General features: G+C 38.0%; 2 protein-coding genes across 2 annotated transcripts in view; one reads left to right on the top strand and one right to left on the bottom strand.

Moving 5' to 3' along the window:
• Positions 1-14,918, top strand: part of tdrd9 (tudor domain containing 9) — a 57,436-nt gene that overhangs the window by 530 nt on the left and 41,988 nt on the right. Inside the window, exons 2-5 of the mRNA XM_038286181.1 lie at positions 8,279-8,349; positions 8,475-8,545; positions 9,432-9,653; positions 13,696-13,818. Of these exons, the coding sequence (XP_038142109.1) occupies positions 8,279-8,349; positions 8,475-8,545; positions 9,432-9,653; positions 13,696-13,818 (487 nt within the window). The remainder of the gene's footprint in view (positions 1-8,278; positions 8,350-8,474; positions 8,546-9,431; positions 9,654-13,695; positions 13,819-14,918) is intronic.
• Positions 673-3,570, bottom strand: rd3l (RD3 like). Its single transcript, XM_038286186.1, has 3 exons — positions 3,151-3,570; positions 2,250-2,582; positions 673-1,762 (listed from the first exon to the last, which is right to left on the bottom strand). The coding sequence occupies exons 2-3, from the start codon at positions 2,552-2,554 to the stop codon at positions 1,429-1,431; spliced, it is 639 nt and encodes a 212-aa protein (XP_038142114.1). The 5' UTR covers positions 2,555-2,582; positions 3,151-3,570; the 3' UTR covers positions 673-1,428.

Genomic DNA, 14,918 nt, shown 5'->3' with positions numbered 1-14,918 from the left:
TCATCTTTTCGCTTAAAGAAAAAGCCTTAAAAAGGCCCTCTACTTAATTTTGTACACAATAGTTGCTATAAAAAGAGGCGAATCTAGTAATTTTTAATTTTTTTTTTTTTATTCTGCGTATTTGGGTAAAAGCGAAGATAACTGGTACAAACTAGCTAGCCACATGGTGGGCAGCTATGGCCACCGGAACCTTTTTTTAAATATTAGGTTGTCAGACCACCACTGCCCCCTGTCGGCCAAAGGTTTAAGCAATCCCTTCGTTGAATTTTTATGAAGCCTTTTCCCTCCTGTTATAAGTTTAAAGAAAACATGTGCATTCACCAAAAAATCAGGTATATTGCAAAAAAATTAAGAATGCATCTATGTTCTAGAATTTTATAATACAGGCATGTTCGAGAAGTCATCTCTTGATTGACCTTGAAATAAAAGCTGTAAATCTAAACAATTTTTACCCTAGAAAAGTGTGCATATTTGATAGAAATCCTCCTGTATCTTGGAGGAAATGAAGAAATTAAAATGCAAACATTATCATGTCTTCTGGGAATGCCCAATTATAAAAGATTACTGGAAAGAGATAAATAATGCCTTACAAGATATTTTCAAACAGAACATTCCATTGGAGATCGAGCTTATGTATTTTGGTATATTTCCTCAAGAAGCCTCAAAAAGAAATAAATATTTAATGAATATTTTATTCACAGCAAGTAAGAAAAACATTACAAGAAAATGGTTATCACAGGACAAACTAACTTTAGATGACTGGAAATAACATTTAACATATATAAAATGGAAAAAATAACACCCTCTCCCAATCACAAGAATTAGCAATTCTGTCAGCGGTGGCGGATATAGGTAGACTATGTAAAACTTAAAAGATCTGATTTCAATTTTAGACACCAAACTTGATTGAATCTCCTCACCAATCCACTCTCCTAATATGTTAAATTTTATTAAGTTTTTTCATTGTTGTGTTTCCTTTTTAGTTTTTGTTCTTGTTCTCTTTTTATTTCTTATTGTTTTATAGTCCTTCCCGGGGAAGTGAAATCACTGCTTTGTTTGGACTGCTATAATGCAATGCCTTACTTGTTCACTTTATTTCAAATGGAGTTAATTCAGTGAAGAACAGGCCTATGTAAATTATAATTTCCTGAGAATCAATAAAGATAAAATAAATAAAGAAATAAAAATAAAGAAAAGTGTGTATTCTCACGTAGTGCAGGACTGCTACAGACACCAGGAACAATACTTTTTTTTTTTTTTTTTCATTTGTGTTTAAACCAATCATTCAATGAGGAATATATTCAGGGTTCATCCTCAGTATTTTATAGGATGTTTTCACATTTTGTTAAATAATGCTATAAATGGAACTCTGTCTCCATGCCACAGTTTACTTATGTAGCAGTCAAAGCTGTGAAGAGGTGTGTCCTCTCACAGTGTTGTGCTCTCTCCTTTGGGTCGTCGAGGCCCAGGGTAGTAATACGGAAGATCCCAGACCCCGCTGGGCGTGAATGAAGTTGAGTGCCTCATGGCTCGATCCACATATCCAGAAACTGTTGGGATCTCTTCCCTCTGTTGACCTCCCCACTGGGGTGTAATGGGAGTGACAAAGCACTGCCTCTCGCACTGGCTTCTCCAAACCGCCATTGACAGGCTGTCTTCTTCACTATATTCTCTTTGGTTGAGGAAGTCTATCAGAATGTGCTTGAAGACAGATGCCAGCTCCCAGGGCCGTACGTCGTTAGTACCAAGAACTTCACGAAACCTGTTGAATAATATATTGGTAAAGTTATAAACCGGTACAATTGTTTCCTGACTTAATTCAAGAATTTAATACTGCTTGAATTCTTTTGTTTAAAAGAGTCAAATGTTTTGTCGGCCTGCTTTTCTTGTAATTTGAGGAATGGCCTGTTTAAAATGTGACAGAGTAAAAAGAATGTCCCAAACATACCCCCACATTTCAGTCTGTGCTCTTCTGTAGTGTTTTGGTTATATAAGTGCACATTAATGACCTAGCTGTAAGGTTTTTGTGCGATAAGTAAGTAGGTCACAGTGCTGCTCAGCCATGGGCTCTGCAGATATTTTATTATTTTATTTCTTTTTCTATATAGTAGCTGAGGGGGAAACCTTAGTTACAGGCTACCCTAATCTTGCAGAGACGTTTTCCTTTTCACACGTGTGCTCTATTTTTGGCCCTGGGTTAGTTGAAACTGGAAATTGTTGACATCAGAATATGTTGAGCTTGTAAACACCTGGAGATGACTGTTGCTGTGTGGATCTGGGGAACCTGAGAACAGAGGAACTCTAGCTGGTGTAGCTCTGACGACGAGAGTAGTGTTTGTAGCCTTGGGTGTTTCTGAAACCAGCGGAGACCCAGGGCACTGTGGGCCAGCCTGTTCTCTCGCTCCAGTTGTCTGGCCAGACGTTCTCGCTCCTCTATGTGCCAAAGGAGCTCTGCGAGCAGCATATGACTGGGCACGACCTCTGTTCTGTTCAGAGATTCTTCAGTCTGCGCTTTCGTTTGATGCAACCACTTCATCCAGCTGAACAGAGGCATTGCTCTTTCTGAGAGTAGGCCCTAAAAATTGAACAAATAAGAATAAAAATGTCTTAAATACAAAATGTTTTTACAATAAAAAGGTTTCTCATAAATATTTTAGAATATCTGTTCCTAAGGTACATCTAATTGAAACTAATAAAGCAGCATTTTAGCCTATTTGTGAGGAAAAACTCAAAAGTATAAATCACAAAATACCATGCAGCCACATTTCGTAAACTGGGTCCTTGGAACAATGATGTGCAGCAAGTGATATACGGGTGTTTTTTAGCTGAACTTAGATAATTTATAACATTGATCACAGATGATCTCCCCACAAAATAAAATTTGTGTTTTAAATGCGGTGACCGGTTTTCACTTCAACTCAAACTGGGCTTGGGACTATGGCCCAAATTTTTTCATTTGGCTCTTTTTCCCTTGCCATTTAATTTTTACAGTCTGTACATTTGTTCAAGGTCAGCCCCTTCAAAAATGTATAATATTGGTATTTGCACAACAGAGCCTTAAAAGCCTCTGATTTAGTTTTTGCTTTCCCAAAAAGGAATTGAAGCATGCACATAAGATTTGAATATTAAAGAAAATAAATTTGTACTCACTGGCTTAACAAAACTGCTCTGCTGACACTGCTGCAAGCTGTTGGGAGACCTGGCAGAGACCATGTTTTCACATGGTTCACCTTCCGCCTTTCCCTTCTTTGGATTTACTGTTGCAAAGTTTACCTTTTTGATAACTGTCCCTTCCGTTCCTTGGTGGCAATGGCTTAGTTTCGGCTGCAGTCCTCTGCTGGCTTGACTCTGTTCTCCTCTTGTTGTTTTTTTATTTTTCCTCTGCGGTGATTGTCTTGTCCTCCCACTGTTCCTGCCACACAGACTTTGTCGGTGAGAGTTAGTCACATGCTGCCAACAGTCTAAGAGCTGTCACCTCTGCTATCCTTTCACCTCATTCGTCTCTCTGCTGTGTGCAGCTTTGCTGTAATGTCAGCTGTTTTGTAGGTTCCACGATATGTTTGCAGTGGAGAGAAAGAGGATGAGAGTGCATGTGCGCTCACAAGCAGTGGGTGTATTTGTTTCAAGCCCTCTCTCAGTGCTGTAAGAAGGCACTGTCTGCTTTTGTATTAAAATCCTCTTCTCAGAGTGCAAGATGCGCACAAACACACACACACACACATCGGTGGATATGTTCCTCAGGCTTGAGAGCTGAAGGCCTGGTTGAACTTATGAGACAGAAATTTAGAAGAATAACAGGGCACAGAGTTGGAGCAAAGTAGCTATTATGGTAAATAATGCATTAGCTAGGTCAGACTGTTTCATGTTTAAAAAAAAATAGACTTCTGTACACTTGTTCTGCTTAATACAAGAGTTTTGTATAATAACTTATTTGATCAAAAATAGGGGTAGGTTTGGGGGATTTCTTTTGTAAGGCTATTGTAAATGCACCAAAATATATAGTAAAAACATTATTTTTATTACAAAAAGTTCACAATTAAATTTTTATTTAAATAAAAGTAGGAGTGCAACTAACAATAATTTTGCAAATTGGTTAATCTGTCTATTATTTTTTCGATTAATTATCGGATAGCGAAATTTTCCTAAAAGAAGACTTTTTAAGAGATTTAACCAAAATTATTTAACTCGAAGAGTTCTGGATAGAGCATATTGACAGACAAAAAGTATTTTGTTTACACATTTGTTTTTACAATTTTGGTATAATTGCTGCTCTAAGTGGGTTGCTCTGTCAGGCTCTACTCCAGTTAACTATTAAACGATTACTAAATTAGTTGATCATTTCAATAATAGATTAATCCAATTAAATGTTTCAGCCCTAAATAAAAGTTTAAATAATTTGTCTAATTGTAACGATGGAACATGTAGATTTACTGCCATAACTGTTTAAAAGTACCGTATTTTCACGACTATAAGGCGCACATAAACGTCTTTTTTTTCCCTCAAAATGTGCGGTGCGCCCTATGTGTGTTGCAACTGCGACTTTTGAGACCACCTCATTGAGGAGATGATGAAAGAGTGGCTGAGGGAGGTGAATGTAAGGAGACCAGGTGGTTTTTTTTCCCACTCATCACCACACCATCGCTGTTAATCTGACTCCATGCGTGCCCATCTCACAGCTGATGTGAAAAACATGGTGAAACAAATTAATGCTGTGCTCGCTGTGAACCGGACGCAGCAGGTGCAGCATAAGCAGCGAGTTTACATGCAAAGTCAACGGTTGACGAGAGTATAGACGCAGCAAAAGGTCCCGCAGCGCGTTTTGAGCAGCAGGCGCAGCGCGTCGGGAGCGTGCCGCCAACGCGCTGCTCCTGCTCGAGATGGAAAAATTGAAGTTTTGCTGCTGGAAGCGCCGCATCAACGAATCAGAGAAGCTGATCTGGGAGCTGACAGCGAGACAGACACATCGCTCTGATGACATATGATATTAAAGCAAATGAAAGGGCTGGATGGATGAGGAGATGATGAAAGCGTGGCTGAGGCAGGTGTATGTGAGGAGACCAGGTGTTTTTTTCCACGCATCACCATCGCTTTTAATATGTGACTCCATGCGTGCCCATCTCACAGCTGATGTGAAAAACATGGTGAAAAAAAATAAACGCTGTGCTCGCCGTTATCTCGGGGGTCTGACAAAGGAACTTCAACCGCTCGACATCGGTGTGAACCGGCCGTTCAAAGTAAGGCTGCGAGCGGCGTGGGAGCGATGGATGACAGACGGAGACCACAGTTTCACGATAAGTGGAAGGCAGCGCCGGGCAAGTTACGCCACCGTTTGCGGATGGATTGTAGATGCTTGGACTAACGTGTCTGCTGGCACTGTTGTTCAAGCTTTTGCAAAAGCCGGCATTATTTCTGAGGAGCCGCCCGGCACGGAAAGTGACTCTGACAGCGAAGAAGGGGAAATTGGCATGTCTGATTTAGCGCAGCTGTTTAATTCAGAAACAGAGGATAATGACTTTGATGGGTTCGATTAATACTTTGTAATAAATACATGAATAAAGCACAATCATACTCAGTTTTGCTCCCGCTCTATTTTTCTACCTGAAAACTTAATTCAACAGCAGCCTCTGGGCCGGGTCTCCTCCGCGTATACCGCGGTGGCTGGCAGGTGTTTTTCATCTAAATAATCGAAATCTTGCAGCTATATTTGCTGTGATCAGTGGGAATAAAGTAGTTTTAATATGTTTTTAAGTGAGAAAGTCCACCTGAAAACTTAATAATTGCAGTCAGTTCATCCAGATTATCTATTTCTGTCGGAGGCGCTCAGACCCCCACATACCAGCGATGCACCGACAGTAGAAATCCCTTCAACAGCAGCCTCTAGGCTGGGCAGCCTCCAGGTTCACCGCGGCTGCTGGCAGGTGTTTTTCATCTAAATAATTTAAACTGCAGGCACCAGGATACCGGTAATAAAAGCGAACATATTCTGTCGGCAGGTTTCAGGATTTTAAGTTAATTTAGGAGTGATCACAGCGCTCTGTCATCTGCGATGTGTCTGTCTCACGGCCAGCTCCCAGGTTTGATTAATACTTTATAATAAATACATGAATAAAGCACAATCATACTCAGTTTTGGGCCCGCTGTATTTTTAAATACGCTGTAGAGGTATTTAAAGGTAGTAGAGGACATGTACCTGTATATAAAAAACGCGCCCTATAGTCCGGTGCGCCTTATGTGTGTGTTAAATACAGAAATGGCACACATAACTGAGACTGCGCCCTTTAGTACGGTGCGCCTTATGGTCGTGAAAATACGGTATTAGGGTTATCAGGTTCACACAGTGTGTTTCACTGTTGCAGTATCACCTTTTAAAATATGCAAAAGCAAATGTTTGAAAACTGTATTACAGTGCAAAGAGTTTGTAAAGTCTTTTGGAAACTGCAGCTAACATATTTCAAGCCATACTTTCAATAAAACCTTTTTTTTTTTTTTTTTTTTTTTTTTGCATTTTTATATTCTAGGTATTTATCTGAGGTCTGTTATTATCACTCAAAGCAGAAAGATATTAACATTTTAATTGATTTTTATCATGTGGTGTCACATGTTTTCACTCATTACTCGTTATTGATTACAAAGACTTTTTATAATGTATTTAAAAATGTTTACAAACTCTAAATGGTCACAGAAAACAAAAGCAGATGCATTACCAGCTTTGCTGCAGTATAACTCTTATCAGAGTTTTATTTGTAGTTGTTGCAGCAGTAGTATTTAAAATAATTCGTTACATAATGACCCTCTCTCCTACACATGCAGATTTTGTTTTGCTTTGCAGAAAATATCTGCATCAGTTTCTGACGAGAACAAATCCTGAAGTACCGGTAAAATTAGATAATATGAAACTTAAAAAACAAACAAAAAAAAACTGTTGGAAATTATGTCTCTCAGTGATATAGTCTTGGTTCCATAACCAGAGTAATGTGTACCATGTGTTGTTTTAACCACTGAGAAATATTTAGAAGTTTAACATAAAACCTGCTCATTTAGTTCTGCACTAAATGTTACGATGCATCACTAGGGATTAAAGCTGTTGTCTTTATTTCTACATCTTCAGATAGTACAGGTGGCATCAGGCTTTTAGCTAGGAATATTTCATGGGGTCTACACCTTGGTGTATCACAGGCTTAGGCCTTGTGTTGCGTAGGGGCGTCCGGGGTATCCTCCCCCTGAAACGCTATTTCCTGCATTTTGAGGTGGACCTTTTTTTTGTCCTGACTATGGGAAAAATGTATGCTTTACTAGAGGTGTAAATTTCATAAAGAAGGTTTGATAATTTTTTTGGTACAATATCATGTTTCATAGGTTATTTCAAACAATCAAAGTGTAATGCTAGAGCTACTTTCACACCACGCGCACTTTGAGCTTCTTTTTTGCTTAATTGTGAATGCTTGTACTCATAAAGATCAGACGCACCTGAAGAGCATCTTTGAGACCCCAGTGAAGTGTGTACAGATGCGTCTAATGCTTTTGCTTCTTCTGTGTTCAATGGTTTAGAATGGCTTTGCTATATTTGCTGTGATAAGTGGGTAAAAGTAGCTTCCTTTCCAAGGGAAAAACAGGGCCCACAATTTGTCCTTTTTTAGTAATGGTGGTCCAATGTAAGGCCATACGCATTGCTAGCTAAAAGCCCGATTTAAGTGTTAAGAAACTGTTTCAGCTGACTGATCATATCGCTCTGCATCAGCTGCGCTGTGTCTATCTCCCTGCTAGCTTGCAGATCAGCTTGTCTGATTGGTTGATGTGGCGCGTTGAGCAGCAAAAATAACATTTTTCCATCCCTTGCATCTGCTGCTAGTGAAATTTTGAACATTTGAGCAAATTTTCTGGGAGAAAATTAGGGAGCACCAAAGCCGTACATTCCAAAAACAGGGCGTACAATTTCTAATATTTTATACTAAAGTCTGCCCATACAATGTTTGCCCTTTTTTTTTGCTAGCTAAAAGCCTGGTTAGTGTGCAGATTTACAGTCCAGAACACAAACACAATCAAAAGTTGATGCTCTTTATTTGCTGACTCTACTTTTCCTTCATTCAAATATGAAAGAATTTGGGTTTTATATCTGTGAAAGCTGCTATATAAACATTTTACTTTCTTACATTCTGTTTACATTTCAGAAAAAAACTTAAGTCTTAGGAAAAAAATGACAATTTTTTCTTTCTTTTATTTATCACATTATTTGGAGATGAGAATAGGAATGTATAACTGCTTATTTTATATTTCTCAGCCCAGCAACACCCAAAGATTCCAGCCAGAAAGTTGATGCTGGAAGGATCCAAAAACCACAACCTTCAGAAGGTGAGTACATTTTCTGTTACAGCTTTTTAAAGATATTTAATTTCATCATCATAAAGTCTACATTGAACCAAATTCACCTATTTAATTTTTTTTTTTTTCACTTTTTATAAACCCTGAATGTTTAGGTCCTGCTCCACTTTCTCCTTCCCCCAGTGTTGAATCCCCAGGCTTGCCCATTACCAAAAAAAAGAGCGAAGTAAGGCAGTTTACCACACACTGATGCATTTTCCTCCTGTAGTTCTTTGGGTGCTTGTCGAGTTTTACTTAAATTGACATTATGTCCTCTGGACACAGCATCACTAAGCCTGGATGTTATTTTTATCTGCTTTACAATAGGAACCCATTGGCCCGTCAGTGAATATCTTTAAAGCTACGGCTGTTATTCAATTCTGGACTCTGTTCACCTTTCTAATATAGTTTAAATTTACCATATGTCTATAAAGTGGCATAGAACATTTATTAGGGATGCAGAGATATGAAAAATTGGGCTGATATCAGATGTCTTTGCAGTTACGGCTAAAAACTGATTTTCTGCTTGAAGAAAAAAACAAAACTACCACATCGCTGACATTGCTTCTCTGCTTCCTATCATCCTGCACTCCTTTACTTTTACAGTTACATCTCCAAAGGACTACCACATAATGGGAGTATTTTATATAAAGGATTTTTATTAGTTTTCATTAAAGAACCTTAATACCCTAAAGAAAACTACACATTTACTAAATAAAAACTGCATAACAAAATAAAAAAAAACTTAGTTTGAAAAAAAAAAAGTATTTGTTTTGAAATTTAGAACTGTTATATGGCCCATCCCCTGCCCTTCCCCACTCTAAAAACACAAAAACCACAACAAAGAAGTGAATAGAAGTAATTTCTGTCATTTATGTCTATCCAACTGATACCGAGATGTTAACATTTATTTGGTCCGATTCCGTTAATTTGTTAATGCTAATATACTGATAATCTCTCCACTCCATCTGTTTCATCATTTACCGTTATTACCAATATCATAAATTGTTTTATTTGCAGTGACATGATGCATTATACATCTAAGCTTTGTCATCTGAATGCTCTGCTTCCAGCTGATTTCCTTCATAGAAAACAACTCTGTTGTGATCATCCGAGGAGCCACAGGCAGTGGGAAGACCACTCAGCTTCCTCAGTTCATTTTGGACCACTACAATGAGAAAAATGTGACATGTAACATTGTGGTTACTCAGCCACGCAAGATTGGAGCTACCAGTATTGCTCGTTGGGTTGCTGCACAGAGGAAGTGCACCCTGGGTAGTCAGGTGGGATATCAGGTCAGTACAACATTAACTTGGCAGTAATTTTAGTGTTTGACATCATGTTTGCACATTCCACCCAAATACCTTTATAAAATTTGTTGGCGCAAACCTTTTTGATGGTTAAAAACATTTATTACTGTTATAAGATTTGCTCACATTTACATCTGTAAAATAACTAAAGAAACAGAGAAAACATGCATTCCTACATCTTGCTGATAAGGTTTAAGATTTATTTTGGTTACGAGCATTGAAAGTAAGGGTTTTGGTTTAGTCATTTGACCTTTTTATGATTTATCAATAGTCCTGAAACTGCAAACATTAGTAAACTAGGGTATTGTTTCCAAAAAGTCATTTATTTTTAGATTGTTTGTTTAGTTTGACATCAGACAGGCTGCTACAACAGACTGAGGTAAAAGATGGATTTGATTCTGATTTCCCAAACCATTTTTTTATTTTGCTAAGAACACCTAGATTATAGCTGAGAACACAAAAAGTAATTCACTCACAAATCTTAGCTTAAAAAATCTCATGGTTTTAACCTGTAACATCTGCTATTAATGAAAATACGAATCCCCTAATTATTACGGTCTCACAAAGTTTAGATTTTATTATGTACGACATGGCAGAATATTTTTCAGAAGCTTGTGTTTAATCACAACAACCTGTGTCCTTCACCACCATAGTTTTATGTTTAAACTTGGTCCTGTTTTTATTTAGTTAGAAGATTCGGATGCTTTTTTTTTCTTTTTTTTCCTTAAATTCCCTCTGCAGTTGGCCTTACAGGATTTTTTGGAGTTCCTCCAGCAACATATGAAATAGCTGGTGCTGGAAATTTCGTATTGAAAAAGCAGTACTTGCGATGCTTCCTCTAATTCTGGAGCTGGCAGGACGTCTGTCTCTTTCTGGTTAACTGAACTACATATTTAACAACCTTTTCCATCACTAAATCATTCATTTAATTTCCACTATTCTTGATTCATGTTCTGTCTAAGATTTAACTGCACTAAATATTTCTTCTTCAGATGTCTGCCCTAAAGGACCTCCAATAGGGGTGTAAATAATAATCGTTTTGTATCGATACATCGATGCAACAGCCGATGATCCGATGCATCGATGCGTCCGCAAGAGTATCGATTCATGTTTTTTTTTTTCCTCCGGTCTATTTTTATCCATTTGCTCCTGGACATAATTCTCCCTCCCTGGCGCTAAACCTATTTTGTCCTCCTACCTCGCTTCCTGGTTATACTCTTGCAGCAGTGTGTCACAGTGAAAGAATAAGGAGCTAATTTTCATTTAGCACAAGAATATGCTAGCAGCAGGCACAAATGTCCCGTATTTATAAATTTTGACATTTATTTGCCGCATTAAATCAGCCGAACCAATGGAGAGACTGGGCTCAAGTCCTACAGAGCAGAAATAAAGCGCCAATCTTTCAGTAAAAGCTCTTACTGCTAAGAGCCAACGAGCTAACGGGAGCTAGCATTCTTCTTAGTCCCTACTCTAGAGGCTATATGTAGAGCTCCCTCTACAGGTTTTGTGAGAGACAGTTCAGTAGATATCAGCGGCTTATAGCCCGGTGCGGCTTGTATATGTACGTTTCATTTTTCAAAACAGATTTTGCCTGCGTGGCTTATACTGAGGCACGCTCTATTGTCTGGAAAATGCGGTATTTAAAGTAGGCTTTTAAGTTTTCCAGGAATAAACGGGTCAAAAGCAATAATATTCATGATTCCAAGTTAGAATGCAATAAAATTATCTTTAAAGAAATAAGTTTAAATGGGGAAAAATATTTTTATGGCCAAGTTTAAAGGAATAGTACACCCAAAACATGATTAGCCTTCATTTTCTACTCACCCCTATGCTGAACAACACTCTGGAGTACTTTTTTGATATCTCAAATGCATCTGGAGATCTGGAAGGCTTCTTGCTGTCTGCTGATATTCAAATAATGGAGGTGCCCAGCGCCCGAGGCAGAAAGGTCCATAAAAGTCCACAAAAACGTTTCAATATTCCTCCATACTGCTCGTCCAATGTATTCCAAGTTTCCTGAGTGGGTAGCATCCAGAATTTACTCGAAACGAAGTCATTTAGAATGTTTTTAGAGCATAAACAGTAGTGTATAGGATTTCCTGAAAGCGCGCACATGCGCGATCCCGACGCTACGGAAGCCGGCAGACCAAACCAGCGCATTCAGCTCGGCAAAGAACTCATGCTCTTCCTCAACACTGAAGTCCTCAGACATTTTTACTTCGTTGTTTCTTTCTTTGCACAGGTAAACGGCACATTTCTTCTTCTACGCTTGCATTATTGGAAGAGCAGACGCTGAATGCGCACTTTCATCTGGTTTGGTCTGCCGGCTTCCGTAGCGTCGTAATCGCGCATGTGCGCGCCTTCAGGAAATCCTATACACTACTGTTTATGCTCTAAAAACATTCTAAATGACTTCGTTTCGAGTAAATTCTGGATGCTACCCACTCAGGACACTTGGAATACATTGGACGACCAGTATGGAGGAATATTGACACGTTTTTTGTGGACTTTTATGGACCTTTCTGTCTCGGGCACCGTAGACCTCCATTATTTGAATGTCAGCAGACAGCAAGAAGCCTCCCAGATCCCCAGATGCATTTGAGATATCAAAAAAGTACTCCAGAGTGTTGTTCAGCATGGGGGTGAGTAGAAAATGAAGGCTAATCATGTTTTGGGTGTACTATTCCTTTAAGTATTGACAAATTATTCAGAAAGCTTTTTTTGCATCAGTTTTTTTGGCTAATAAACTGTTTTTATCTTTTTGCATGTGCATTGTTGCCATGACCTGTAACTGTGTTGTGCACAGCACGGAAGCGCTGTGGCTTAAAATAACTTTGTTCTCCTCCGCTTGAATCAGCCCTCTGCAGTTGAGGATGATGTCACTGTCAGTGGGAGACAAACAGTCTCTGCTCAAATAAGATGTAACTTTCTTATTTTCTGACTTCATGCTTCAGCAGCAATTGTTGGTTGTCATTATTTGATAGAGTTGAAGTGAAATAGTTACTATATAAATTCACTTAACTTTTTTTTCTGATATTTAATCAGACAAACCTTCCTGTTTGGGTCCAATTGGGGTTTACAGAATTAATTGTATTGCCTAAACCCAAGACTAATTGCATTTATATGTTTCTTTGAACTTTAGATTTAGCAGGATACTTATTAGGTGATAGCTATTTCTTAAACCAGTTTGGAGAGCGTCATGTTCTCTCCATTCCACACTGAAAATAAGAAAAATAAATTGTCCATGATATCACTGGTCATATTTATTCATGTCCAAATAGCTCAAAGTATGAAATTCATCCTTTCAAGCAATTATTTTAAATATAACAAGCATGGGAATGTCCAGTTGCAATGCTGCTCAGGAAGTACAAAAAGTCCATTGTCAATAACAGGTAGGAAGATTTTCCTCTACAGATATTTGCTAAAGGCCATACCATGAGTAAGAAGCTGTTATTCATTAGCAACATAGAAAGTCAGATTATTTTGCACCTACTAATACACATGTGGACAAAGACCTTTTAAGTTTTAGTATATATGTAGCGTAGTGTATCTAAAGAAACTACGAAGTGTTTTTGCACAATGGTCATCCTTACATCTGAGTAGTCAGAAGGAGGGCAATGAGCCTGAAAATACCGTCATAACTGCATATGGAACTGGTGCACCCGACTAAAACAATTGCATTATAAGTAATATGATGATGTAACATTGAAGTATCTACAAACATTAGCCAAGATGTTTAGACAAACTAATGCCTTATGGAAAATGTTTCTAAAAATTTGCACCAAATTATAATTATGAAGTGACTTAAGGACAACCAAATGCATTTTCATTAAGGAAGAGTTGGTTAATGCATCTTTATTTTAGTAAGTTGTAAAACTCCGTAGTACTGTAACTAAATCTAATCTTATTTTTGTCAACATGAGAGAAAAGGTTTCTCTTTTTTTTTTTTTTTTTATGTATGAAATGGAATGTTCACAAAAACATTTTTATGGATTATGGTGTTTATAGATATGACTGTGTTTTTCAGATTGGACTGGAGAAAATGACTACTGAACACACTCGGCTAATTTACATGACCACAGGGGTTCTGCTGCAAAAGCTGGTGCAAGCCAAGTCTCTCACAGGGTACTCTCACATTTTTGTAGATGAGGTATGTGAACAGAAGAATCTTTTAAATACATTTTCTTTCCTGTTTTACAAAAGTGAAATTTCAACCGTTTTCTTTGTGTTGAATGAGATCCATGAGATATTGGCCTAATTGCATATTACTGTATTGCCTTTTGCTTTGCCAAGTGTGTTGAAAAGGACCACTGAACACTCTAACGTTTTATCACACAGCTCAATAGAAACCTGAAACAGTGTAGATATCACAAAGCACTGTTTTAAGTGCAAGAAATGTTTCATGTATTCCAAGGTTTTTCTTGCCAATGTCCGATGCCCAAAGCGTTAAAGGTCTGTGTGTATTGGGTTGAGATGAAAGAGTGTAAAAAAGGAAACATGCGTCTGTTAAACCTGATATCTTCAATGCAATATTTATCGTCCTCCTAATTGCAAGACTTTCTGACATGGTGCAACAGCGCTAAAGATGTGTTTAAAGTTTGAAAAGCATTAGATTTTTTTTTATTGCGAAAATATTGCCAAAAAAATTACAAGCTTTCATCTCACTCAGATAAACTGCAAATTTGTCCAATGGATAAAATAATCCCATGGTTTAATTTTTTTTCAAAAATTATTTTATTAAAGAGACATCTCTTTTAACCATTGGGTGTTGCTTAGTCCATTTAGATTCTCTAATGCAGTGTGAGCGTTTTATTCACATTTGTGCCTAAAAATAGATATGTATGAGGAGAAGGGGGGGAAAAAATAGGAGCACATATTTTAGCCCTATCATCAGTGTTTTTCTTCTAAAATAAGTCAGGCTTAATTTAAATACAATATCCATTCGTCTTTTGTTATGGAAAAAAAGAATTTCCAGAAAGTCAAATCGTAAATTTGTATGGGGAAAATACTCCAGGAACCAGTTACAAGACACCACTGCTGCCTTCCAAATTTCCAGCAGGGACACTTAATGCGGTAAGGAGTGTGCACCCATTTACTTCCTTATTTTCAGATAAATGAGAGAAGTTCTGTGAGAACGTATATCCAGCATTGTTAAGACTGCTATCGGCTAACAGAGGCAGATGAACAGTCTGTAGCCCCGACAGCAAAGAGCAAGCTTTAGGGGGAAAAGCTCCCTCCTCAGTGCTTGTC

Source organism: Cyprinodon tularosa, unplaced genomic scaffold (genome assembly GCF_016077235.1).
Source record: "Cyprinodon tularosa strain WSP-4 unplaced genomic scaffold, ASM1607723v1 ctg222, whole genome shotgun sequence".
Taxonomy (NCBI): domain Eukaryota; kingdom Metazoa; phylum Chordata; class Actinopteri; order Cyprinodontiformes; family Cyprinodontidae; genus Cyprinodon; species Cyprinodon tularosa.
This window is presented reverse-complemented; position numbering and strand designations above follow the sequence as displayed.

What these genes read in the sequence shown, in the direction of transcription:
- rd3l (XM_038286186.1), bottom strand. Translation starts at nt 2,554, where the DNA reads ATGCCTCTGTTCAGCTGGATGAAGTGGTTGCATCAAACGAAAGCGCAG. An exon ending in ACAGCAACAGTCATCTCCAG is followed by an intron (nt 1,763 to 2,249) that starts GTGTTTACAAGC and finishes ATTATTCAACAG; the next exon opens with GTTTCGTGAAGTTCTTGGTA.